Source organism: Lissotriton helveticus, chromosome 1_1 (assembly GCF_964261635.1).
Source record: "Lissotriton helveticus chromosome 1_1, aLisHel1.1, whole genome shotgun sequence".
NCBI classification, from domain to species: domain Eukaryota; kingdom Metazoa; phylum Chordata; class Amphibia; order Caudata; family Salamandridae; genus Lissotriton; species Lissotriton helveticus.
This window is the reverse complement of record NC_136057.1, coordinates 578938075-578964342: the sequence shown is the minus strand read 5'-3', so window position 1 is coordinate 578964342 and position 26268 is coordinate 578938075. Positions and strand designations below refer to the sequence as shown.

The window sequence follows — 26268 nt, the reverse complement described above, 5'->3', positions numbered from 1 at the left end:
CCATCCCCAAGAATATTCTGACCTCTCTTTGAGTAGAAGGCACCATCATACCCATGATCGCCTCTATCCTGTCAGGTGACACCTTCCTCTTGCTTTTTTCTATTTGGTGACCCAAGTACTGCACTTCATTCAAACAGTACTGTAACTTGCTTGGCGATACCTTGTGTCCATTCTCTGCCAAATGATACAGTAGGGCAATGGTATCAATCCTGCATGCATCCTCAGTTTCTGACGCGACAAGGAGGTCATCAATATACTGTTCGAGAACCGAATTCTGCGGCAGTACAAGACTCTCAAGATTCTTCTTCAAGATCTGATTTAAGATCAATGAACTCTCTGTGTACCCCTGAGGGATACGACACCATGTTAAGACACGGTTTTCCAACTTAAAAGCAAAAAGAAATTGTCTCTCTTCATGCAAAGGGATTGAGAAGAAAGCCTGACAAAGATCAATCACGGTAAACCACTCAGCTTGGCACGGAATCTGAAACAATATCACAGATGGATTCGGTACCACTGGACAACAGGGAACAACAATGTTGTTTCCCCGGCACAGTTCCTGTACAATTCTGAACTTCTCGCTCGGTTTCTGCAATCCCATAATAGGCGAGTTACATGGACTGCCCATTACTTCCTTCTGGATCCCTTGCTTGATCATAGACTCAATTACAGGTTTTATCCCTGCAATCGTTAGGTGTTCTTGGGAATTCAGCATTCTGCTTGACCTAAATCTTAACTGGTTCAACTCCTTTGATCAATCCTATGTCCTCTTCAGTAAAGTCTCACACTTCCTGTGAGACTGAATCTCTCAAGTCTATTGGATGCTCTTCCACTGTCAAAACAGGATACATCTCAATGCAAACATGCTGATTGGCGACCTTATAGGTAGCATCATCATGATTAGTTTGCAATTATACTCCTTTGGGGGTACAATATATGGTACAATTAAGCTTACACAGGAGATCCCTCCCTAATAAACACACAGGACTCGAGTTGCACACCACAAACTGGTGTTTGTCACGAAACTATCCTATTTTCACAGGAATTGGTTCTGTGAAGGGATTCGTCATCAAGTAGTGTGGCTCACTGGTTAGAGGCGGCAGACCCGAGAGCAGAGGACGGCCCGGGACCAGGGTTCGATTCCCGGCGCGGCAGGTTTCTGGACCAGGGTCAGCGGACTCGATAATTCTCTCGCCTCGGTTCCCACTCTGATCAGCGATCACACTCGGCAACTCTGGGCATTAGCTTGCCTCATCTTCACTAACGGCCCCACCAGACCGCCGGGGATGCCTGGTCTCACCCTGGAGATACCCATTAAGGGACCATCTCTCAGGGAAACCAGGAAGGGTTTCGCAGCGGTCGAAGCGCCTTGGGACCCTACGGGTAAGTAGTGCGCTATATAAATGCCTATACATTTACATACATTTACATTCCTATTTGCAACACCTACAACTTGGATTGTCTGTCCCGAGAGGGGTAGGTTGGGGACTACTGCAGATCTCACAGTAGAACGGGTAGCACCAGTATCAACCAGAAAGGTGGTGGGGTAGCCATCAACATCCGCTTCCACAAATAGTCCCCTCTGGTCTACCTCCAAGACTGCCCCAAGAGTGCAGTCTTCTTCCCCTTTCAGGCACAACGGGTCTAAGTAACAATCATCACTCTCGTCAAAAAGAGGCATCTGCTGGTATGTCCGAGTCCCTGACGGGATCCTTGGTGGCTGGGGAACCTGTACTCGCGGAGCCGAAGTCCCCCCTTTCACAGTTTTGGGCTTTGACACAGTTGTTGTCACCTGTGGCACCTGTAGCTGTTCTACCTCTTCCTCCTACTCACCCTGATTTGCAGGATTTAAGGGACACTCGTGTCTCCAGTGTCCAATCTGATGATACTGGTGGCAGGCAGTAGTCTTTTTCAACGTGGCTAGATCTACTCTCGGCTTGGAATCCTCAACATTTCCCTTTATCTTGTTCTGACCATTCTGTTTCCTTCCCAGCGAACCTCCTCCAGACTGCACCTGACCTTTATCAGCCGCCTGCATCTGAACCAGCATCAGCTTGTCCTTAAATTCTTTATTTTTCGAGTCTATCTAATTGCTAAAATACCTAGCATACCTCAAAATTTCGTCCAACGGCTTGTTCTGCCAACAAATCAAATGCTGCTGGATCATAAGGCAGATATCCGGTCTCAATCCCAGGACAAACTTGGAGACAAACTGTCCCATGTCCTTCGGATCCATTGCATCCAACCCACTGTACTGCTTAAAGACTTGCAACAGTCTTTCGTAATATTCATGCACTGTCTCCTTTGGTTCCTGAACCGTCCGATCTATTGTAGCGGGAATTCCGTTCTCCTACAGAACTGTGCATAGAGATTTGGAACCTCAGTGAATTAGGGTGGCCCAAAACGCAACTTAGTACCCAAAATCCCCTTACCGAGCTAGCTACAGTGTCTCGTTGGTCATAACAAACTCCCAATGTTTAGACAGACCAGAACATGAACTTAGAATACCTCAGGTATCGTGAAACACATGAACACTCTTTGGCTATACAATCATTTCAAACCAGAACGTGGAGTAAAAGAGGACAGGTGCATATTTGAAATATTTATTTACTAATGCAGGGTTCTCAAACGCAGTATCTTATATAATACAGGCAAACATGTTATAAGAAACAAAGTTATCAGCATAGTTATTAGTCCATAGAAAGTAAAAGGTGACAGCATGCTAAAATGCTGAAATGAATAGGAGTTAACAACGCCTAATTCTCACCCTTCCTAACTAGCATAAGATATTATAGCTATGAAGGTCTCTTTGGCTTTTAGCAGGGCGGGCCCATACCTCAAGATCTCAGTGTCAGAGGATCACATCATCTTCCACCAGCTCTCTGCATGAGAAGCACCATCAAGTGTGTAACGTGCGCTCTAAGCAAAGCAATATAAAACGCGTGCAAAGACAGATTTTGGCAGCAGCTGCATTCATGTTATGGCTAGGAAGGTGCGAAGATCAGACCTCACAACAACACTGTGTCGAGTTATCCTTGGAGGCTTCAGCACTCACTGTACAGACATATTTTACCAAGCAAGCTGATATCAGAGCAATAACATATTATTCTCATGTAAATCACAACGCTCTTCTAGGTTGAAAGCTAAAATAACAATTATGTGTCGTGTGCAAAAGCAGCTAAAGGAAAAATGGCGTTTAAACATTTAATAAGCCCATGCTAACTTAACACCGTATATAGGTAAGCAGGAACTATATGACACCCCCCCAATGACCCGAGCACCGACAAAGTAAGGAATGAGAAGACCAGAACAGGGGCACATCATGAAAGCAGAGTTCAATAATAATGAGCTAGGTCAAATTTCAAAATCTGGTGAAAAGGCCTTATTGAGGCCATTTAAAAAATTCACAACTCGCCAATCTCATGGCTGAATTTCACTCAAGTCAATAGGTCTTGGTTTGTAAAAACAAAATGTGTACACAAAAGGTCCAAAAAAATCTGTAATCAAATAACGGGCTATCAGCAAAAGTTTCGAAGGCTTTTAGGACAGGACTGAATACGCAAAATATGCAGCAACAGCCTCCAGCATGAAATCACTGTCATCATCCGAAAACAGTTCAGCTATCCAATTCATTAGTGGGAAAGAACACACGTGCTCCTCCAGCACCGGAGACTCTAGCATCATCAGAGGACAACTTGGTGGGTTCTCAATATAGCTCTGTGCCAAGAAATCTTGAGCTGCTGCGAGAATGTTCCAATGACCCATTAGTCCATGCATCGCTGCCAAGGCCATAATCCTTTCGCCAGAACAAACCAGCTCGTGAGTAACTACGGGAATCATCAGGTGATTAAAATCGACGTCAGGAGACACCGTCTTGCAGAGACACAAATCAAGGGCCCAGTCGAAATCGCAGCTCAGGCAATGAAACACAGGCTGGACACATGTGAAATAGGAAAATCGAAATGATAATCCAAATGCCGTGCTTAAAGTCGCAAGCGGCAGTGTGCCATAGTATTCAAGCATCCGGTTGCGAAACAGTGCCAGGTGGGGCTGTGCGGCTTCTAACACAGGACGGGCATCCATTTTTAATAAAACAAAATATCACCAGAACGCCTGCAGCCAGCGCCAGCAAAACCGGAAAGCCACCAAACAGGCTTGAAAATATAGAATGAAAGAAAGCAGGGATGACTCCAAATATTTTCTCGAACGAAGTCACGAGACCACTGTGAACTATTTTAAAAAAATGTGCGAGGCCAGAAGTGGAGGAGGCATTAAAGATCTGATGAACAAGCTCGCTGAAATGCAATGGCAAATCAGTATTCAATAGCGCCTGCACCTCTGTGCGCGTGTTAGCTATGTGAAGGACGAATGTTTCTCGAGCTAGATCTACCACTAGCCGTGCCCTTTATTAAATCGTTTAAATCTACATCATCAGTAAGCTTGGATAGATGCAGTTTAACCGCAGCCAAGGCAGAATGTTTCAGCCAATTGTGACATAATTTGCCTACTGAATAAATGGTGACAGAATGGTCAGTATCAAAGCGGGGATCAGGCCTGACGTGTGTAAACCCATCAGCTAAACTCAGAAAACTACGTTGGCATGAATCAGAACTTCTGTGCCACATCAGCCAACCCTTTGGATCCAAACTGGAAATGTTAAAGGACACATTTTGCAATAGAGCTTGCAATACATTAATGGAAAACTGTGTAATATTATTCCAACCAGAATATTCTTACAAATCAGGGACAGTAGGTGTATTCAATTTTTTAGAAGTACCCAATCCAAAGCATGTTGTTTGAGAAATGGTAGAATTTAAAAACAGCATATGATTCGGGATGAGATATGCACGGTGCAAAGCCTCAGTGCCTTGTACCTGCCAATTTTTAGAACCCCGAACCGATTTAAGGTCAATGGTTTCCTTCCATAGCTCGTAGCCCTCGACAGCTAACCTGTCTAGAAAGGACTTTGAATACAACAATTTAGTATCGGTAAGTCTAACCTTGGACATGGACTTCTGTGTCATTTTAAAATAAAAAGACTCAGGATTGGACTGATTAAAGTCGGTAAAATAAGTGTACTTTTTTAAGAAAGTACTCGAACTGCCTTGTAAAGGAGCTAGGCAATGTTCCCACTGTGTGTAATTTACAGCACCCCTTCTGGAACTTGTTTTATGCAGATAATGGTTGCCAAAATGTTGGAAGCAAAATAGTTCACCATAATTAGCAAATAAAATATAAATCTTCAGCATCAAAGGCAGCATAATATTTCAAATCAGAGAATGCTTCTACGGCCTGAACATCCCAATCATCAGAACGTATGCTTTGTTTCACCACATTTCCCATGTTTACCCTGAGCACATTAGGGACATTAACAACTTCAGTAGGGCCATGGATTTGAAATGTAACCGCATCACACACAATCCCATCAAGAACAGGCCAAGCAGTGATGTTAACAAAATTCAAGTCTCTCTTCAGTCTGTGTGCTAAATGTGACGAGGAAAGGGGGGCCAAAGTTCCATTAAGATACCAAATGCATGTTCTTTCCTCTACCTAGTGGCCATCGACAAGACGAAAAAAATAAAACACAAAACCAATTGACATAAAAAGGTAAATTGAAAAAAGTACCACCCAAATATATGTCCAAGGGGGGGTAAAAAAATGTTTTTTAAACAATGTGGCATAAATTGCAAAACGTGAGGGCTTTTTCGAAATTTGTGAAACTGTGTCAAAAGAGAATCTGGATTCTGTGGCCAAACGTGTTTGCAAATCAGGCATCGATAAGTCAGTTGGGTATGTGTAATCAAGTTCATCAACGTGATCAATAGGTAAAGTACTTAATAAAGGACTGGAAACAGCAGGCATCTCGAGGGCCACCTCAGGCATAGGATTAGAAGCAGTGGCCAAAACAGAACTTCTCACAATCGAAGGACAGGAGACTGCCGGAGTCATACTAAGAAGAATCGGCCACTCTGTGTATCTTGACATTGTCAATTGAGATAATCCTGTTTTCCTTACGACCTGGGAGTGGAGGTAAAATTACTGTTCTCGTGCCCGTCACGCCAAGCACAGGAACCGGAGCACGATATGAAGGACCAAATTCTTTCTTATTATCGATCTTCTCTCGAACCAGTTCTCCAACCTGGGGTAGCCAGCCTACTACCGGGATCTGCAACACAACATCCGATGTGGAGGGCAAATGTTCCTTTGCAAGACTGTCTCTGGTCTTTTGTAGATCCTGTAATACATTGAAATGTTCATCTACGTCAAAGGTTGTGGCGTGGGCCACGCCATCTAGACCGTCAAGGTCCGGGACAAACATCTTGATACCAAAGAGCATTTCGTATGGGGTCCGCCCACCCAGAGACCTTCTAGGGAGATTATTAACCGCTTCCGTGCGGCGCCGATTCCGCCTCTGTGCTGGACATTCCAGAACAGGGTGCGGTCGTGACGGAACCGTTCCGTCATCAGCACAGCTCAGCCGTGACTGATGACGGAACGGTTCCGTCACAAGCATCGAAGGGGTTAAGAGCACGCTGCACGCCATTGTGGTGGGCCAGCCAGTTTCTGCCAGTGCCTATAACTAGTGCTGTCAAAGATTGCTTTAAGTCACGGTTCATTCGTTCCACTACACTGTTACCCTGAGGTCTGTAGGGAGACGAAAACTTGACTTGGACCCCCATCGAAATCATGGCATCCTTATACGCCTTAGAGGCGAAAGCCGGACCCTGATCCGAATGGAAGGTACCACAGGCAAAAATCCCTACAAAGACACGCAAATCTCTTATGACAGTCTGTGAATCAGCGCTGCGATGGGGCCATACCCACACAAAGCATTGCATGAATCAACTGCTACTAAGATGTACTTATACGCAGTATCAGAAGAAAAAGGACCGCAGTGATCTAAATAAACACAACCTAGCGGTTTATTAGATATGTACAACTGCGTCTGTGGCGGACGCGCAGCAGTTGAAGGTTTAATCTGCTGGCAAATGTCACATTGGAGGACATAGTCTCGCGTCTGTTTGTACAGTCCCCGCCACCAGAAACGTTGTTGTAATTGAGCTACAGTGGCCGAGACGCCCGCATGCGCAGACGCCACACCTTCATGTGCCGCTGTAATCAAGCTAGCCCTGCGATCCGAGTTGGGAATCAAACGTTCTCCAACTTCAGGAATTTTCACAAAAGGAACCTTATCGGGACTTAAGTGGTATGTGTACTTCGAAGGGAACCCCGTAGGATATTTACCTCCCTTCTCAGTGGCAGCAACAGCCGCCAAGATGTCATCATCAATCTTACTTTTGGACCGTGTAACTGCTGCAACTAAATATGTGGATACCGCTGATTTCGCCGCTTCATCAGCAAGCGAGTTACCCACAGCGTGAACTCCAACACGCTGATGGCCGAGCGTATGAACCACAAACACGATTGGCAACCGCTCTTTGAGCTCAGCCACTCGAACCCAGATCATTTTATGTTTTATTGTGCTACCCTTGGAATCACGAAAGTCATTCTGAATCCAAAAGAACAAGTTTACATTGTAAGACTGGACACAGTAATAGGAATCACTCACAATAAGAGTCGTCACACTAGGATCTGTGTACTCTAATGAGAGTAAGAGAGCACGAAGCTCCGCCAATTGTGCAGTGCAGTCCCCTAGAGTCTGCGTGTGCACAACTCTGGACTGGAACTCATCGTTCACCATGGCACCGACCACAATGGTGCATGCGGAAACGTAGGCGTGTTTAGAGCCATGCGCAACCTGCGCCGAACCATCAGTGTAAATGATGCAATGGAAATCCTCCAAAGGTCTCATTGCTAAAGGAGGCGGATGACCGAATTCATACTGTAAATACTCCTGCGACCGTAAAGTGGCGTCAAAAATAAACGTGACATCCTGAGATGTCAAGGACGCAGCCCATTGAATCCACCGAGGGTGCAAAGCTTTAGAGTTTGGTACACTGGCCTTCGTAACTGCCTCCAAGGCAGGACACGGGGTAACAACCAACATGCGTTTTCCCTGTGACAGCGTACGTTCTTTAAGAATTGCCATCTGCACAGCCGTTAAAACTTTCTCCACAGTGGAAAATTGCAATTCAGCAGAAGTGTACAAGTGTGACCTGTAAGCAATAGGTACAGTGTCTCCTTCAGTAAAAGTAAGGTACATGAAACCCACCGTCCCAGGGATAATTCTTATCACCAGGTTGGTGTGGTTATCACGAGTCAGTAAGAATTTAGAAGCGAGCAGATCAGCCTGCAAGGATTGCTAAATGGCTGAGTGCTCAGGCAGCCAGCATGATTTGGAAAAAGTTGGTTGTATCAAAGCATACAAAGGCTTGATACGCTGGGCATATTCCGGAATGTAAGTCCTCCCGAAATTTAAGAAACCCAGTAAAGATTGTAATTTTTTCAGCGTTGTAGGAGCGCGCAGTTGTGCGCATTTCTCCAGGAAGTGAGGAGCCAAACCTCTACCTTCATTGTTGAGCTCGTAGCCCAGGAACAACACTGTGTACTCCGCAATGTGCGATTTTGCAGTTACATTTGTAAGCCATGTCTGCAAAGTTACAAATTATGCTGTTTACTCGACACAGATGCTCCCAAAGTTCGTCGTCTGTGAGATATATGTCATCCACATACGAGCAAGCATCTGGGTAGATTCTCTCCAAAAGAGAGACTATGCGGGTAGTAAAAATCCCAGGACTATTCTTATAGCCCATAGGCAAACGCCAAAATTGTTTTTGCACACCGCCGCAAGTAAAGGAGGGCCATTGGGAACTTAGACCATACAATCGATGGGCATAAAAACCGTTGGAAACGTGAAGCGTGGTCTTAAAACGCTTACGCACAAGACTATCCACCAGGGCAGAGCCGTGAGTATTCTGTACTGCACAGTTACGGCAATGCAAGTTTAAATGCCGGTAATCCAACACCAAAAGATACGAACCGTCAGGCTTGGTCACAGTAAAAAGAGGGTTATTCATCGGTGACACACATGTTTCAATTACTCCTTGATATTCCAATTGTTCAAGGATTGCCGCGACGGAAGCCTTGGCTTCACGCCGTGTGGGATATTGAGGTTGAGGCTGCGGCTGAAACCGTAAAGGAATCTCGTGGTTTGGGGACAATTTATCCCAACCACATTGGTTGCGGTACAGAGCCGGCGCTAGAGCCTTAGTCCACTCTTCTGCAAATTGCAGCGCATGCCCTGTCGAGACTGTGTTCGCGAAACTGGGGAGGATCACCTCCTCCCCTCGCGGTGCTGCGAGAACAAAAGGTGGGGGCCAATCAGCCTCCGAAAGCAAAATGTCATACGTAGAAGAACGATTTCCCCAAAATACCCCTTTTATGGTACGTTGTATGTCACCTTCGATTAACAGGACAATTTCATAAAGTCTATCAGGGGGAGCAACTCTCGTATCAGCTGTTTCTATCACAACATAAATATCAATCGCTGTCACCTTCAGTAGTGGACGCAGGGCCTCTTTCACAATGGTAATCTCCGCCGCGCTGTCCAGCAAGGTCAGAGCCCATGTCAGATTCCGAAGCCGCGTTCTCACTATCTGTGGCATATCGATGCGCTGTTAAAGCCGCGACTTTCTTTTTGGCAAACTGCGGTCTCTTTGGCGTTGAGCCGTCCTGCTTTCCTGCACCGTCTTTTGGGCGGGGTTGGTCACGTCCTTGCTGACCACCCCGACCCCTTCCGCCTCCTCCACCACCGGTCGTCGAGGCCGATGAGTCCTGAAAGGAACGAGGAGAGCGTTGATCAGAAACCTGAAATCGATCAGGTGATTTAATCTTCGCGCGATCGCGCAAGTCATAAACACGTTGTGTTTGTGCAGGTAACGAGACGCAGGATGAGATTCCTGTGTCTGTTGTTGTTGCTGTTGCTTTCCCTGTTTTTGTTTTTTAGCCCAATTTAGTTTTTTGGACTTGGGCTGAACTTCTGTTTCCGAAGTCTGCCCTTGGGGTTGCTTCTTCTCTTTAACATAAAAGGCTTGAGACCCCTACTATTGCAACCCACGGTCTTTTAAGCCGCCACAATAATCCTCGCTGTCGGGGTTTCTCGGCATCGGGAATTGCCGCCAAAGCATTAGCTACCTGAAAGTTCACTGCATCCCCCTTGACATTAGCAAGAATGAGATCGCAAACTATATCAAAGGTGCCACACACGCGCATACCCAATTCAACCGTAGCCTCTGGTCCGTGATCATCCTGAACATGTTTAAGGACCGTAGGCAGGACAGCCATAGACGGAATGCGTAACACCTTGCATAGACCGCCGCAAATGTTCTACCCCAGGTCTCTCAGTCACCGAGATCAGGGGCCAAATCTTTTGGCAAACTAAGTGTCAGAATCCTGTGCTTTTCACCAGGAGTCGTATTAGGAAATACAGCTTCCAGCTGGTCAAATTTCTCGGCAAGCCAGAAAGGAAAATCATCCTTTTCCTGGGGCCGCCTGCCCATCACAGCATTGACCATCACGGGACTGAGCTTCAAACTGCCCTGTCCGTCCGGAAGCGCCGCACCCCCCGGGGGCCCACCCGGAAGATTACGGGCTATGTATTGCACTAAGGCTCGAATCACGGCAATGGAGACTACATGTAGTCTACGAATTTCAGCAAGGTTACAATTGCCGTGTAGAGGATGAGGAGTAAATCCAGCCAAAACAGGCCAATTTGCACCTGGAATGGACAAAGGACCTAACCTCGGAGTGGTTAAAGGATGGGGTAGGGCGCCACCAAACCAAACGCGATGCTGCCAAGTATCAATAGGAACTTCCTGTGCCCTGTACGGAGTATATTCAGCCCACACAGGTGAGGGAGTGTAAGTGTGGAACACACCAGAAGTAGCATCCACAGCTGGAAACGTCACCCACGAATACAACAGTTCGTACGGGTAAGCTGCATCCGCACTCACCACCAATATCACAGCCAAGCCTTCCAAGGGTACTTGGTAAGTCTGCAAATGATTGCGCACCGCAACGCAACTATGTTGTGGAATGTCCACTGGCTGGGGCATGACAGCACAGGAATGTAGAAAAACAAATTAAACTTTGTAGCACAACTGGGTAGTAATTCAAGGAAACCGTATTAGAAAGATTCAAGCTTGAAAAGACCTATTTCAAAAATAGGTAGGTTTTGTCCAACACCACCGTTTTCCGGAAACAACAGTGAAGGGGTTAAGGATTGAATGATATACTACTCGAGTGTCATGATATAAGACCACCAACGTTGGGCGCCATGTAGCGGGAATTCCGTTCTCCTACAGAACTGTGCATAGAGATTCGGAACCTCAGTGAATTAGGGTGGCCCAAAACTCACCTTAGTACCCAAAATCCCCTTACCGAGCTAGCTACAGTGTCTCATTGGTCATAACAAACTCCCAATGTTTAGACAGACCAGAACATGAACTTAGAATACCTCAGGTATCGTGGAACACATGAACACTCTTTCGCTATACAATCATTTCAAACCAGAACGTGGAGTAAAAGAGGACACGTGCATATTTGAAATATTTATTTACTAATGCAGGGTTCTCAAACGCAGTATCTTATATAATACAAGCAAACATATTATCAGAAACAAAGTTATCAGCATAGTTACTAGTCCATAGAAAGTAAAAGGTGACAGCATGCTAAAATGCTGAAATGAATAGGAGTTAACAACACCTAATTCTCACCCTCCCTAACTAGCATAGGATATTATAGCTATGAAGGTCTCTTTGGGTTTTAGCAGGGCGGGCCCATACCTCAAGATCTCAGTGTCAGAGGATCACATCACCTTCCACCAGCTCTCTGCATGCGAAGCACCATCAAGTGTGTAACGTGTGCTCTAAGCAAAGCAATATAAAACGCGCGCAAAGCCAGATTTTGGCAGCAGCTGCATTCATGTTATGGCTAGGAAGGTGCGAAGATCAGACCTCACAACAACACTGTGTCGTGTTATCCTTGGAGGCTTTAGCACTCACTGTACAGACATATTTTACCAAGCAAGCTGATATCAGAGCAATAACGTATTATTCTCATGTAAATCACAACGCTCTTCTAGGTTGAAAGCTAAAATAACAATATGTGTTGTGTGCAAAAGAAGCAAAAGGAAAAATGGCGTTTAAACATTTAATAAGCCCATGCTAACTTAACACGGTATATAGGTAAGCAGTAACTATATGAGACTATCTTCACCCAGTCAACATCCTGCGGGGATACCTTAGACTTTAGCCATGTGTCGCCTGTTCATACGTCCTCATGACCAAAGGCGATGGCCCATTTGTTACAACATCTCGGTCTGGTTCAGCAGCAGACCACTCAATTGCAACCTTACATGCAACCAACAAATCTCCAGGAACTACAATGTCAAATAAGGTATTCAAGTTGATCCACAACACCTTGGAAATCTTAACGAACCTCTCAACCTGCTTGTACCTTTCAACTGGGTTCTCTCTCAACTTGGGAAAATCGTTTGTGAATGCTGCCATGCACATATCCTCCACTGGCCACTTCCCGTAAAGGGTATGTCCCAACTCCTGGTATTCCCCCTCCTGGATTGGGTGTCTCTTTCTGACACACTTTTTCTTTGACCACCGTTCTTCCCATTTGTCGAGCCTGTTCCAGCCTTGTATTCCTATGATCAGCTCTCTAATGTTTGTCTTTAAGCCAATTACTCTCTTCTCTTCCAAGTCTTGATCAGTTTATTGCAACTGATGATTTCCCTGCAACATGTTTGTCCTGGACAAGTCCACATCATATTTATTTGCCAATTCAGTCAGTTTCTCATGTGTCGACCTCGCGTTTCGGGTCACATCCTTCGCTACAAACAGCAACTCGTCTGGCACATGGAGCTCCACTCTCTCTAAGGGTAAATTTCCCTCAACTATCTCGTCTACTTCTGCCTTGAGTCTCATTACTAAGGGTGGGCGTAAAATCCGTTTCGCGGGCGAATTTGCGGATTTGCCGCAATTTCGCGATCCTCGAATCTCGCGGAATCGCGGTAAAATCCGCGAATCAGCGGGGACGAATTTTCAGCCAAGCAAGGGTTACAGCAGCAGGTGCAAAAGTTGAACCTAATTTCTTTGTAACCTTTTACAAAAGGGTTACAAAGAAATTAACTTCAACTTGGGCACCTGCTGCTAAGTGCTTCCTGGCGCCTGGTTGCCTACTTGCAACTATTCTCTGACCCTGCTCTGACCCTTGAAGCAGGGTCAGAGAATAGTTACAAGTAGGCAACAAGGCACCTGTCCCACGAATTAAACCTCATCAGGACGCACTTACAGATATAAAAAAAACAGGAAGAAGGGAGAGGATGGCAAATACACCCATTTTGAGTTGTCAGGAGGGGTTAAACTAAAAGAGACCTTTACAGCACAATTTTCATATGCATTTTGCTAAAAATAAAAAGCTGTATGTTCTGTAGGGGCAACTCAGGAATCTGGCCCTTCAGAGATCCGGCCTCTCTTTCTTTCTCTCGTTCTCTCTCTCTCTCACTCTCTTTCTCTCTCTTTCTCTCTATCTATCTCTCTCTTCCTCTCCTTTCTTGCTCTATTTATCTCTTTCTCTCTCTCTTTCAAGTTCTTCCTCTTTCTCTGCTTATCTCTTTCTTTCTCCGTTGTTCTCTCTCTCTTTCTCTCTATCTCCCTCTCTTTCTTTCTCTCTCACATCCTCTCTTTCTCGTTCTCTCTTTCTCTCTCCCTCTCTCCTCTTCTCTCTCCCTCTCTTTCTCTCCCTTTCTCTCTCTCACATCCTCTCTTTCTCGCTCTCTCTTTCTCTCTCTTTCTTTCTCTCTCACTCTCCCTCTTTCTCTCTCTCTTTCTCTTTCTCTCTCTCATCCTCTCTCTCTCTCTCTCCCTCTCTGTGTGTCTTTCTCTCTTTCTCTCTCTCTTTCACTTTCTTGCTCTTTCGCTGTCTCTCTCTTTCTTTCTCTCTCATTCTCTCTCTCCCCGTTTCTTTCTTTCTTTCTTTCTTTCTTTCTTTCTTTCTTTCTTTCTTTCTTTCTTTCTTTCTTTCTTTCTTTCTTTCTTTCTTTCTTTCTTTCTCTCCCCTCTCTCTCTTACTCTCTCTTTCTCTTTCTCTCCCTCTCTTTCCCACTCTCCCTTTCACTTTCACTTTCTTGCTCTTTCTCTGTCTGTCTCTCTCTTTCTTTCTTTCTCTCTCTCTTTTCTTTCTTTTTTCTTTCTTTCGTTCTTTCTTTCTTTCTTTCACTCTCTCTCTCGCTCCCTCTCTCTCTCTATCTCTCTCTCTTTCTCGAAACATTGCAAAGATCTCGTCGATGACAAAGTACAAACAAGCATTTGCAATGCAATAGGTCTCGCATGTTTTGTATTTACGTGACTTAGCTGTATTGATATTACAAATTACAATGGCTTTTAATTTTTAAATAATTAATACTTAAATAAAAGTGATTTTAATTTATAATGGCAATAGCTTAAACTTTTGTAAATAACTTTTGTGAAGATTATGTTCAGTGTATTTTATTGAGACGAAAATCCAATAACAGAAGTGAAATATTAAAATCTTTTTTGACATTTGTAATAACGTTTGAAACCTTTAGAGAACATATTTGAACTAGTTGTTGTTGAATGGTTGTGCAGATTGATGCTGGGGTGGTGCTGAGTGGTGCTGTGGTGGTGCTGAGTGGTGCCGTGGTGATGCTGAGTGGTGCTGTGGTGGTGCTGAGTGATACTGGGATGGTGCTGAGTGATGCTGGGGTGGTGCTGAGTGGTGCTGTGGTGGTGTTGAGTGATGCTGTGGTGGTGCTGAGTGATGCTGTGGTGGTGCTGAGCGGTGCTGTGGTGGTGCTGAGTGATAATGTGGTGGTGCTGAGTGATGCTGTGGTGGTGTTGAGTGATGCTGTGGTGGCACTGAGTGGTGCTGTGGTGGTGCTGATTGGTGCTGTGGTGGTGCTGAGTGATGCTGTGGTAGTGCTGATTGATGCTGAGGTGGTGCTGAGTGGTGCTGTGGTGGTGCTGAGTGATAATGTGGTGGTGCTGAGTGATGCTGTGGTGGTGCTGAGTGATGCTGTGGTGGCACTGAGTGGTGCTGTGGTGGTGCTGATTGGTGCTGTGGTGGTGCTGAGTGATGCTGTGGTAGTGCTGAGTGATGCTGTGGTGGTGCTGAGTGGTGCTGTGGTGGTGCTGAGTGATAATGTGGCACTGAGTGATGCTGTGGTGGTGCTGAGTGGTGCTGTGGTGGTGCTGAGTGGTGCTGTGGTGGTGCTGAGTGATGCTGTGATGGTGCTGAGTGGTGCTGTGGCGGTGCTGAGTGATGCTGAGGTGGTGCTGAGTGATGCTGTGGTGGTGCTGAGTGATGATGTGGTGGTGCTAAGTGATGCTGTGGTGGTGCTGAGTGATGCTGTGGTGGTGCTGAGTGATGCTGTGGTGGTGCTGAGTGTTAATGTGGTGGTGCTGAGTGATAATGTGGTGGAGCTGAGTGATGCTGGGGTAGCGCTGAGTGATGATGTGGTGATGCAGAGGGCAGAAAGGCACAAAAAGCAGTCTAACAAAGGGCAGAAGGGCAGAAAAACAAGGGAAAAACGAGTCTAACAGAGGGCAGAAGGGCACAAAAAATGAGTTAACGGGGCAGAAAGGCACAAAAACAAGTCTAACAGAGGGCAGAAGGGCACAAAAAATGAGTCTAACAGGGGGCAGAAGGGTACAAAAACAAGGGAATTACAGAGGGCAGGAGGGCACAAAAAAACGAGTCTAACAGGGGGCAGAATGAATCCCGCCCTGCATGTTTGTCCACGAAGATGCCACCTTTTTGTGCAATACCTCTACTCAACTGGAGTACTTTCTACTATCTAATCAGTAAGTGCTCCCTCGTTGGCTAAATGTATAGGGGCAGATTTACAATAACTGGTGCATCCCCAGGGATGCGCCAGTTATTGTGCGCTGCAGCTCCGCCACCCATGGTGTGCCGCATTTACAATGCGGCGCACCATGTGGCAAAAACGGCACAGATGCGTCACGCATCTGTGCCGTAAAAGCAGCGCATTGCTGGAGCTGCGTCGCGCTTGCAACCCAGCTCCAGCAATGCTCTGGGGGTGCCCTATCTCCCCAACGCTGCATCAAGCCTTGCGCCTGCTTCAAGCAGGCGAAGGGTTTTGACGCAGCATTGGCCTAAAAGTGACTGAGTGAAATCTTGTAGATTTTACTCAGCCACTTTTAGGAGGCTGAGTGGGAACGCCTCCTGATGGCGCCGGGCTTTACAACGTGACGCATCTCACAGAGAGATGCGTCACGTTGTTAATACCCAGCACCATGGCGCATCTTTTGTGCTGCCGCTGCGTCACAAAAGGTCTCGGTAGAGGGTGGCAGTGGTGAACCAGAGGGTGGCAGTGATGAACCAGAGGGGGACAGTGATGAACCAGAGGGTGGCAGGGGTAAACCAGAGGGTGACAATGCTGAACCAGAGGGTGGCAGTGCTGAAACAGAGGGTGGCAGGGGTGAACCAGAGGGTGGCAGGGGTGAATCAGAGGGTGACAGTGCTGAACCAGAGGGTGGCAGTGCTGAACCAGAGGGTGGCAGGGGTGAACCAGAGGGTGGCAGGGGTGAACCAGAGGGTGGCAGTGATGAACCAGAGGGTGGCAGTGATGAACCAGAGGGTGGCAGTGATGAACCAGAGGGTGGCAGTGGGGAACCAGAGGGTGGCAGTGGTGAACCAGAGAGTGGCAGTGGTGAACCAGAGGGTGGCAGTGCTGAACCAGAGGGTGACAGTGGTTAACCAGAGGGTGGCAGTGGTGAACCAGAGAGTGGCAGTGGTGAACCAGAGGGTGGCAGTGGTGAACCAGAGGGTGACAGTGCTGAACCAGAGGGTGGCAGGGGTGAACCAGAGGGTGCTGTGATGAACCAGAGGGTGGCAGTGGTGAACCAGAGGGTGGCAGGGGTGAACCAGAGGGTGGCAGTGGGGAACTAGAGTGTGGCATGGGTGAACCAGAGGGTGGCAGTGGTGAACCAGAGAATGGCAGTGGTGAACCAGAGGGTGGCAGTGCTGAACCAGAGGGTGACAGTGGTGAACCAGAGGGTGGCAGTGCTGAACCAGAGGGTGACAGTGGTTAACCAGAGGGTCGCAGTGGTGAACCAGAGGTGCTGTGATGAACCAGAGGGTGGCAGTCGTGAACCAGATGGTGGCAGTGGTGAACCAGAGGGTGACAGTGCTGAACCAGAGGGTGGCAGGGGTGAACCAGAGGGTGCTGTGATGAACCAGAGGGTGGCTGTGGTGAACCAGAGGATGGCAGGGGTGAATCAGAGGGTGGCAGTGGTGAGCCAGAGGATGGCAGTGCTGAACCAGAGGGTGGCAGTGGTGAACCAGAGGGTGGCAGGGGTGAACCAGAGGGTGGCAGGGGTGAATCAGAGGGCAGCAGTGGTGAACCAGAGGGTGGCAGTGCTGAACCAGAGGGTGGCAGGGGTGAACCAGAGGGTGGCAGGGGTGAACCAGAGGGTGGCAGGGGTGAACCAGAGGGTGGCAGTGGGGAACCAGAGGGTGGCATGGGTGAACCAGAGTGTGGCAGTGGTGAACCATAGAATGGCAGTGGTAAGCCAGAGGGTGGCAGTGCTGAACCAGAGGGCGACAGTGGTTAACCAGAGGGTGGCAGTGGTGAACCAGAGGTGCTGTGATGAACCAGAGGGTGGTAGTCGTGAACCAGAGGGTGGCAGTGGTGAACCAGAGGGTGCTGTGATGAACCAGAGGGTGGCAGTGGTGAACCAGAGGGTGGCATGGGTGAACCAGAGGGTGGCAGTGGTGAACCAGAGGGTGGCAGTGCTGAACCTTAGGGTGACAGTGGTTAACCAGAGGGTGGCAGTGGTGAACCAGAGGTGCTGTGATGAACCAGAGGGTGGCAGTCGTGAACCAGAGGGTGGCAGTGGTGAACCAGAGGGTGACAGTGTTGAACCAGAGGGTGGCAGGGTTGAACCAGAGAATGGCAGTGCTGAACCAGAGGGTGGCAGTGGTGAACCAGAGGGTGGCAGTGGTGAACCAGAGGGTGGCAGGGGTGAGCCAGAGGGTGGCAGGGGTGAACCAGAGGGTGGCAGTGATGAACCAGAGGGTGGCAGTGGTGAACCAGAGGGTGCTGTGCCCATACACAACTGCATGGGTAACTTCGCCATGCAAGCGGCCCGCGAACACGCAAAAAGCCCCGCGAACACGCAAAAAACCCCGCGAACACGCAAAAAACCCCGCGAACGCGCAAAAAACCAAAAATCCGCAAATTCGCACGAATTCGCGGATTTTGTGGATTGCGAGATCGTTTTCACGCAAATTCGCGGAACGCAAATTCGCAAATTTCGCCCATACCTATTCATTATGTCCAGCCTTTTCGCTTTTACGGCTGCTGACAGAGTACTTCTGCTAGCTACACCGCTCAATTCCCTGCAAGCGCTGTCCTGTTCTCGGCACCTGTTATCTTCAGATGTTTCTCTAAAACTCATCCTGTTCTCCCATGGTCCCAATCCTTTCTTGGCCCCTCGTTTGGAGCCCCTTCGATAGTCTACCATGTCCTTAAATTGGGCCTCAGCTCGCCAAGAGATTTTGGCCTCAGCCCCCTCAGATCCATCAATCCTGTTGACGAATCTGCAGTAGCCGGCAACGGAGTGCTCGATTCCACAGGCCTTGGCATGTGGCTCAACCCACCTGCTACACTGTTCCTAACATCGCTGATGCTCCCTTCCATTCCCATCTGTGATAGAGTTACATTTCTCACCGGCTCGGGGTTGTACACTGACACTATAGGAACAATGGTAACCGGTACCTTAAGGGCATCCGGCAACCTCTGTGGACTCATACCTCCTACGTTCTGCATCTCCCCCGCTGAGAGCTTTCCCACTACTTCCACACTAGGCGGAACTTGTTGTTCTCCAACACCTTCTATTGGGGCTGACTTCTCCCCTTCTGACTCTGGATTGTATGGAGGTGGTCTCTCTAATAACATCCTTTCTAACAAGCTATCATCCGTGTCACTGTCATCTTGTTCAACATTCCTTTTCTGGCCGTCCCCTGTCTTGACCAACAGCGGATACAACCTGTCCCCCTCAATAGTCTGTACTCTCCATCTTTTCGTCAATGCATCCCGCCTCCCATCCTAAAATGCTCTCACTGACCGTTTCACTCTTTCCCGTCTCCTGTCCCTGTTTCTCTCGGGTGCCGCCCTAATCCACGCATTCAATGCCTCAAACTGTGTTGGTCTAGGCAACGGACGCAAAGAAGCCATAATCGACTTCAACTGATATAACACGTCCAATCTGAAAGTTCCGTATCTGGGGAAAGTCAACTCTTCATTTCCATCAGTCATCTTCGCCCAATTCTCAAGCCACACTATAGTATGCAACCCTACATTCGTAGCCATATAATGAGCTGGAGTATCCTCAGGCGGAGCTTCTACCCCCCCCCCCCGGGGTCCTAATCTCTTTTCTCTTTTGAACATTTCTCGCAACACTTTAAAACATTTCATGATGAAAACCAACTTCTCTCTTTTCGCAGCGCTCCTCTATTTCCTGATGACAATCCACAATCCCAGCGTGGCTTCACACCAACCGCCCTATCCCAATGTGGCACCTTCTGATGTCACTCGCCTCCGCTTCGCAGCAGTTCCCGTCCTTTACAATTCAGCTCTCACTCACGCATACGTCCCATTCACACACTGAAATTATCACTTACGTCCACAGTCTGACTGTACGTTCACAGTTGTGTAATTGTCACCGAACTGACAACTGTCTGTCCACGAAACGACCGGACAATCACCTCAACTGATAAGTTACAAACACTCAGCAACCCACGACCAGCGTAAGTTACTCATGCACTCAAACACTCGTTCCCCCTATCTGGGTCTAGCGGGCGATCGATGGTACCTCACAATCCCCTTAACAATGGTCGACAATTACTCTGGATGTGCGGTACACCCGACCCACTTAAGCTACTCCTTGAGCCTAAGATTTTCCCGGGCTGCGCGCGCTCACAGCCTGAACCTAGTTTCATACAACAAGCATTCCAACTCAGCAAGACATCACAATACAACACAAACACCGTAATCTAACAACATAAAACCCTATTCATACTCACTCTCCCCCGAACTGCTGCTGCCTTTGCTGCGCCACCACTCTCCGCCACTTTCCATGAAACGCCGTCTTCCGCCGACAATCCAATGGGCAATCACCACCTAATTTCTATGGGCCTTAGAACTCTTATCCTAATCTAGATCTCCCCTCAATCTAGAGACAACCGACCTACTCTGCTACCAACTGATGGGGCTTGGATTCTTATCTAGATTTTTACCTTATTAATTCTCCAGAACCCCAGGACAGGTCGACTGGAAGTGTAGAGGGGAGGTTTCCAAACTCATAATTAAAAAGCTTTGCAAATCGACAATCAAATTCAATTTAAAGAATCACTGACTATGAACTGAAGTTAAGAATTTATTACAAAGCCAAAAATAATTGTACATACCAGAACCTCAGCAAGAGGTTCAAGAAATAGACTGGCACTAATACAAACATAATCCTATGAAGGAGTTATGTTATGTTATGTTATTGCTTATTTGTATAGCGCCTATCACCGCCGGTCTCTAAGCGCTTAGAAACAGAACAACACAACACACTGTTAACCCAAGTCCCTCAGGCTACCCATCGACTATGCTGGAGTCATCGGCCTTTTAAATAGATGGGTTTTTAATTTCTTTCTGAAGGGCAGTAACTGAGATTCTTCCTTCAAAGTAGTCGGAAGTGCATTCCACAACTGTGGGAGAAGAACAGACAGGGCTCTGCCTCCTCTGGTTTTTAGCTTGAATCTGGGTTGAATCAGATTAGAGGTCTTCCCTCAGCGCAGAGGTCTACCGGGAACGTATCTCATGAGACGTTATTTTATGTACTCTGGTGCTTTACCAAAGAGAGACTTGTGGGCCACACAGAGACATTTGAATTGTACTCTATACATGACCGGTAGCCAGTGCAACTTTTGGAGCAGGGGGGTGGCGTGAGAGTTTCTAGGCAGGGAGTGGATCAGCCTTGCGGCATCGTTCTGTACTACCTGCAGCTTCCTCAACAGCTTCTGTGGCAAGCCGAGGTATAGTGCATTGCCATAATCAAGTCTTGAAATGACTGTGGCAGATACAATCGATTGCAGGGTAGAGGCTGATAAGATGGGTACCAATTTCCGCAATTGCCTCAGTACACCCGTGCAAGAGCCAACCACGGCTGCGACTTGGGGAGCCATCAAGAGGTCTGCATCAATCCTCAGACCCAGACTTTTTACCACCCTACCGGAGGGGGAGTGGAACCTAGCTCTGGGGGCCAGTATAGGTGACTCCAGGGGTTCCCTATGTTACTGAGGACCAGCACCTCTGTTTTTTCGGCATTCACTTTCAACAGATTGTTGGTCATCCAGTTGACCGTGAAGCTAAGCAGATTCCTCACTGATTCCTGGGCTTCAATGGTGTCTTCCAGCTGAACCAGTAGCTGGGTATCATCTGCGAAGTTAAAAACTTCGCAGTTCCGGCTCATAAGCTCCTCAACCAGCGGCTGCAGGTAGATATTGAACAGCAGGGGGGATAGCGCTGACCCCTGGGGCACACCCCATGTTACATCACTAATCCCCGATAGCTGATCACCCAGTTGTACCCTTTGAGTACGACCTGATAGAAAAGACTCTAGCCACTTTAGCACTTGGCCTGTGATCCCCAGCTTCCCGACACGGTCCAGCAGGATGGTGTGGCTAACCGTGTCGAAAGCAGCCGACAAATCTAGGAGAATCAGGGCGCACGGCTGTTTATTGTCTGCCCTGACTCTCAGTTCGTCGGTCACCGACGATTCAGAATGAAAAGCAAAGTCAATTCTAGGAACATCAGGCATCCAATTACTGTCCCTATTTGAAGTCTGGACTGCATTTACAAAAGGAAAGAAAAGTTTAATCTGTCCCTACACTAACTCTAAGGTGACATCCCTACTTAACAATTCCCTTCAGGCAAGAGTAAAGGAGTCAGCCGTGAAGACTCCCTAAGAAGTGCATTCACGTTTCTCAAATAAGTAGACTAAACTATTGAGCTCGTTCTAAGATGCTCCTTCCTACACCCCACACTGCCCTAAGTTCCCTCAGTGCTGTCTAATTTGCCTACATCCTGCTCTCCACCATCGGGGTCAGTCCCTAATACAAAACTCCCAAAATCGTAGATACGCCCAGGGCACACCCCTCTGGGCAGGTGTTGGTCTTCGGATTTTTCCAGCATGGCATCCTTCCATCCAGCATCCGTTGAGGTGTCCTTGGATCCCATGCACCTTCTCTCCAAATGTTGCAGATGAACATTCGTCTGGCACCTACTTGTCCTCACTCCTACCGGCCTAACTTCCAAACAATGGACTTTCTACCTAACAAGCTCCGTGGCCTTGCACCTGCAACTGAAATACGTGAGAAGCAATCTTGTGCACATCCAAAGTTACAATTCAATATTCGCTGAGAAGAGCTCCCCTCCCAACAAGCAGCTATTTCACAAGAATAACCAATGCTAACTAAAGAAATCACAGTTAGGCCTCTACTGGCTTTTCTTCATGTCCCAGGCCTTTACGCGTTTAAATGCATTTCTAAATGATTCTACATTATAAGCAGTGCACTCTATTCCATTACAAAGACAAGATTACATTTCATCTCTAAACGTAAGTTATTTTCCACATTAAAGCGTCACATTCTGCAACGCAGCCCCCAGGCGCATACTGGAGGTTCCTGGTGGGCTAGTTGGCCCCCAGGGACTCCCAGTATGCAAGGGGAATTAGTTCCCCCTCTGAAAAAGCGCCAGGGGGCTGCATTGCAGAGAGGTGTAAAAAGGGCATGGCCTCACGTTGCAGAGAGGAGTAAAAAGGGGCGTGGCCTCATTACACCTATCTGCAATGCAGCCCCCTGGTGCATACTGGAGGTTCCTGGTGGGCTAGTTGGCCCCCAGGGACTCCCAGTATGCAAGGGGAATTAGTTCCCCCTCTGCAAACGTGCCAGGGGGCTGCGTTGCAGAGAGGTGTAATGAGGCCATGCCCCTTTTTACACCTCTCTGCAACGCAGCCCCCTGGCGCATACTGGAGGTTCCTGGTGTGCTAGTTGGCCCCCATGGACGCCCAGTATACAAGGGGACTTAATTCCTCAACTTAGAACGCGGTCCGGGGCATGTTTGCACAGTGGTGAAGGTAGGGGGCGGGGCTAGAAGTGATATGTGTGCAAACATGCCCTGTGGCGTATTTTAAGTTGGGGAATTAATTCTTCTTCAATCCAGAGGTCCCCTAGGGGCGAACTAGTCCAACAGGTACCTCCAGTAAGCACCACGGAGCTGCGTTGCAGAGTGTTGTAAAAAGGTGGCGTGCCCTCTGAACACCTGTCTGCAACGCAGCTCCCTGGTGCATACTGGAGGTACCTGGTGGGCTAGTTGGCTCACAGGGGACCTCAGGGTTGAAGTGGAATTAATTCCCCAACTTAAAACGCGCCACAGGGCATGTTTGCACATGTGTTACCTCAGGCCCCGCCCCCTTTCTTCACTATTGAGCAAAATATTCCTGTAAAATTAGCCGAAATACGAATTCTGATTCTCTCACCTGTTATCACAAGAGACCCCAGTGCTGCATCTTTTCTAACCATACTTACAGTAACTTGAATTTCCTTCCATAGGCTAACATTGACTGGTTTTACTTGGAAATTATTCTAAGTGTGGAGTTTTGGAACTTTAAAAAATTCCTCTAAAATGAGCCGATCTACGAATTCAGATTTACTCACCAGTAATCAAGAGAGCTCAGTGCTGCATCTTTCAGCCCACTACTGATCCTGAAAAGTAATTCTAATCGTAGTTACAGTAACTTGAATGTCCTGCCATAGGCTAACATTGACTGGTTTCACTTGACACATTTTTCAAAGTGTGGAGTTTTGGAACTTTATAAAATTCCTCTAAAATCATCCGAACTTCGAATTCCGATTTACTCACCTGTTATCAGGAGAGACCTCAGTGCTGCATCTTTCAGCCCACTACTGATCCTGAAAAGTAATTCAAATCGTAGTTACAGTAACTTGAATTTCCTTCCATAGGATATCATTGCTTGCTATATAAAATATATTTAAATTAAGAAAATATGAAAAAAGAATAAAAATATTATAATTTCAATATTTTTAAAAACATTTATTTTTCAATTTATTTAAAACATATGTAATGTAATTTAAAAAATCAAATATCTAAACATAAATAATTGAAAATAATGTAGTAAATCAGTATAAAAAAAATATAACAATACATTTAAAAATTACCATTTACAAAACCTTTGAAATTCACTGAAAAACCCATAGGTTTCAGCCACGTTATAATTAGGAATTAGCATATAAAAAACCTTAGAAATTCACTTGACGTTAGCCTGGATCAGCTAGTGTCTGATGACACCAAAGGCCCTTCTGGCCAGTGAACCTGTGCCAAGAACTATTCACCCTCCTGTGGGAAAGTTCCACTGCCTCACATGACCCAGCCCCGTGCCAACTCTGTGCGATACTATTTCAGGCACTACGACTCACATTGCCCCATCTATTTGCTGATCTCACCTAGCTGCCGTCCTTCTAGCACTGTGTGTGCCTGAACACCTGTGTCCCCCATCTATGGGACAGCATCCCACTTGTTAGGTAACCACTCCCACCCCTGCCTGCCTACTTTGGCTATTAGGGCGAGGAGCATTATGCTTAAAATTTGCACAGTCCCTTTGCTTTCTAAATCAAGGCGCACAGGAATGTTCATAACTAGAAGTATGTGACAAAAGCAAGGGTGCTCTCCTGCCCTTGCCATGCATCCCTTATTCCTTATGGGAATTTCGCCAGCTCAGCTCTCTCTGTGGTGAAACCCCCTAGGCATACCAGCTTAGAGAATCTGTGTGATTTAATACAGTGCACACTGTTTGCGATTAAGGATTGACTAAGTCCTACTTTACCCCCATCCTAGAATATTCCCGAATAGGGGGACAGGGGCGTTCACACTGCCCACCCTTTGGCAACCCCAGCAGTGGAAAATTACCTGCTCTGTTAAATTTTAATTTTCGTTGATCACTGGACATGCCAAATGTTCTTTTACATAGTATCCTTTTGTGCTTGACACCTTGTTTCCCCATTTCTAGGGACGGCAGCACATTATGTTGGCCGACAGCGTCACCACCCAGTGAGGTTACTATGGCTAACCGGGCAGGCATTTGAGCTTAACTGCAGGAACAGGTCACCTACCCTTGGTTCTGGAGTGCACCTACTTCGCCCCATTGACCAGCTGGTTGCACAAACCCCTTTGATTGCTAAACTCTGGTGAACACCTTTATAATGTCAAATCTGGTTTGAAACAATATATGTCTTGTGCCCACTATTGGAGATACCTCACCCTTTCGTGCAATTACAACTTACGCAGCGCACCGTTCTTGCTTAACTGCCGTCGGAGCACAGCTGCACAGTACCTACTGTCCATCTATGACCCTGGATGCTTTAAACATGCCAAAGTGTTCGAAACCGAGATTCCCAGTTCCCTGTTTAGCTGCAGTACACCTTCAGTGGATCCGCTAGGAGATAACACAAACCGAATTGGTCATGCGAACCTTAAGTACACAATTTTCACCTGAGCGTGCCTCTACATGAGACAGGCTCAACACAGCTGTAAGGCCAGAGATACACATATATTAAACCTATTTACTCACCTGGCACCCTTCTGGTTGGTGATGCGGAACCTCCTACCAAGCATAAGCTGATCGTCCAGCTTTGCCGCCACACCACCAGTGTCCCTGGAATCACCCTCTATACCCCTGTGCAATAGTCATATTGCTAAGTGGGAAATCAATTCAACATCCCTCCTTTCCTGCCGGACTGTTGGCTGTTCAGTTTGATCTGTGGTGACTGCGCCCAGACTTCCCAGGCAGCTTTATTGCTGATAATGTGACCAGTTGACCTTGGGGGAATCTCACTCTTGCAACTTGTACCTACACGATTATTTAATTGAAATGACACTGCGCGTCTGAATGAACTATGCACAGTTAATTGGACCCCCACATGCGCAGTTGTTGTGAACAGCAAAGTGGATGGTCAGGATGTGTTGGGGGACCTCCACCTACCAGTCTCTGCTGTAGTTTTTCCCTTAAACGAAACGGCCCACTGTAGCTCAGCGGACCGGTGAAAGTGTATCCCAAGCCTTCCTATGTGTGGTTCACAAGGTGAAAATTGGGGATACTTTTAATACCACTGGTGGGGGGGAAGAGGTGAAGTGCTGAGCCTACTGCCAGCATCTCCCCTGCTCCGTCATGGTTTCCGAAGCACCAG

General features: G+C 47.2%; 2 protein-coding genes across 7 annotated transcripts in view; one reads left to right on the top strand and one right to left on the bottom strand.

Annotated features, from left to right (window-relative positions):
- Positions 1–26268, top strand: part of ABCC9 (ATP binding cassette subfamily C member 9) — a 1243587-nt gene that overhangs the window by 180432 nt on the left and 1036887 nt on the right. The window lies entirely within an intron of this gene.
- Positions 1–26268, bottom strand: part of LOC144755804 (uncharacterized) — a 51227-nt gene that overhangs the window by 578 nt on the left and 24381 nt on the right. The window contains exon 4 of the mRNA XM_078645498.1: positions 7067–8251. Within this exon, the coding sequence (XP_078501624.1) occupies positions 7067–8251 (1185 nt within the window). The remainder of the gene's footprint in view (positions 1–7066; positions 8252–26268) is intronic.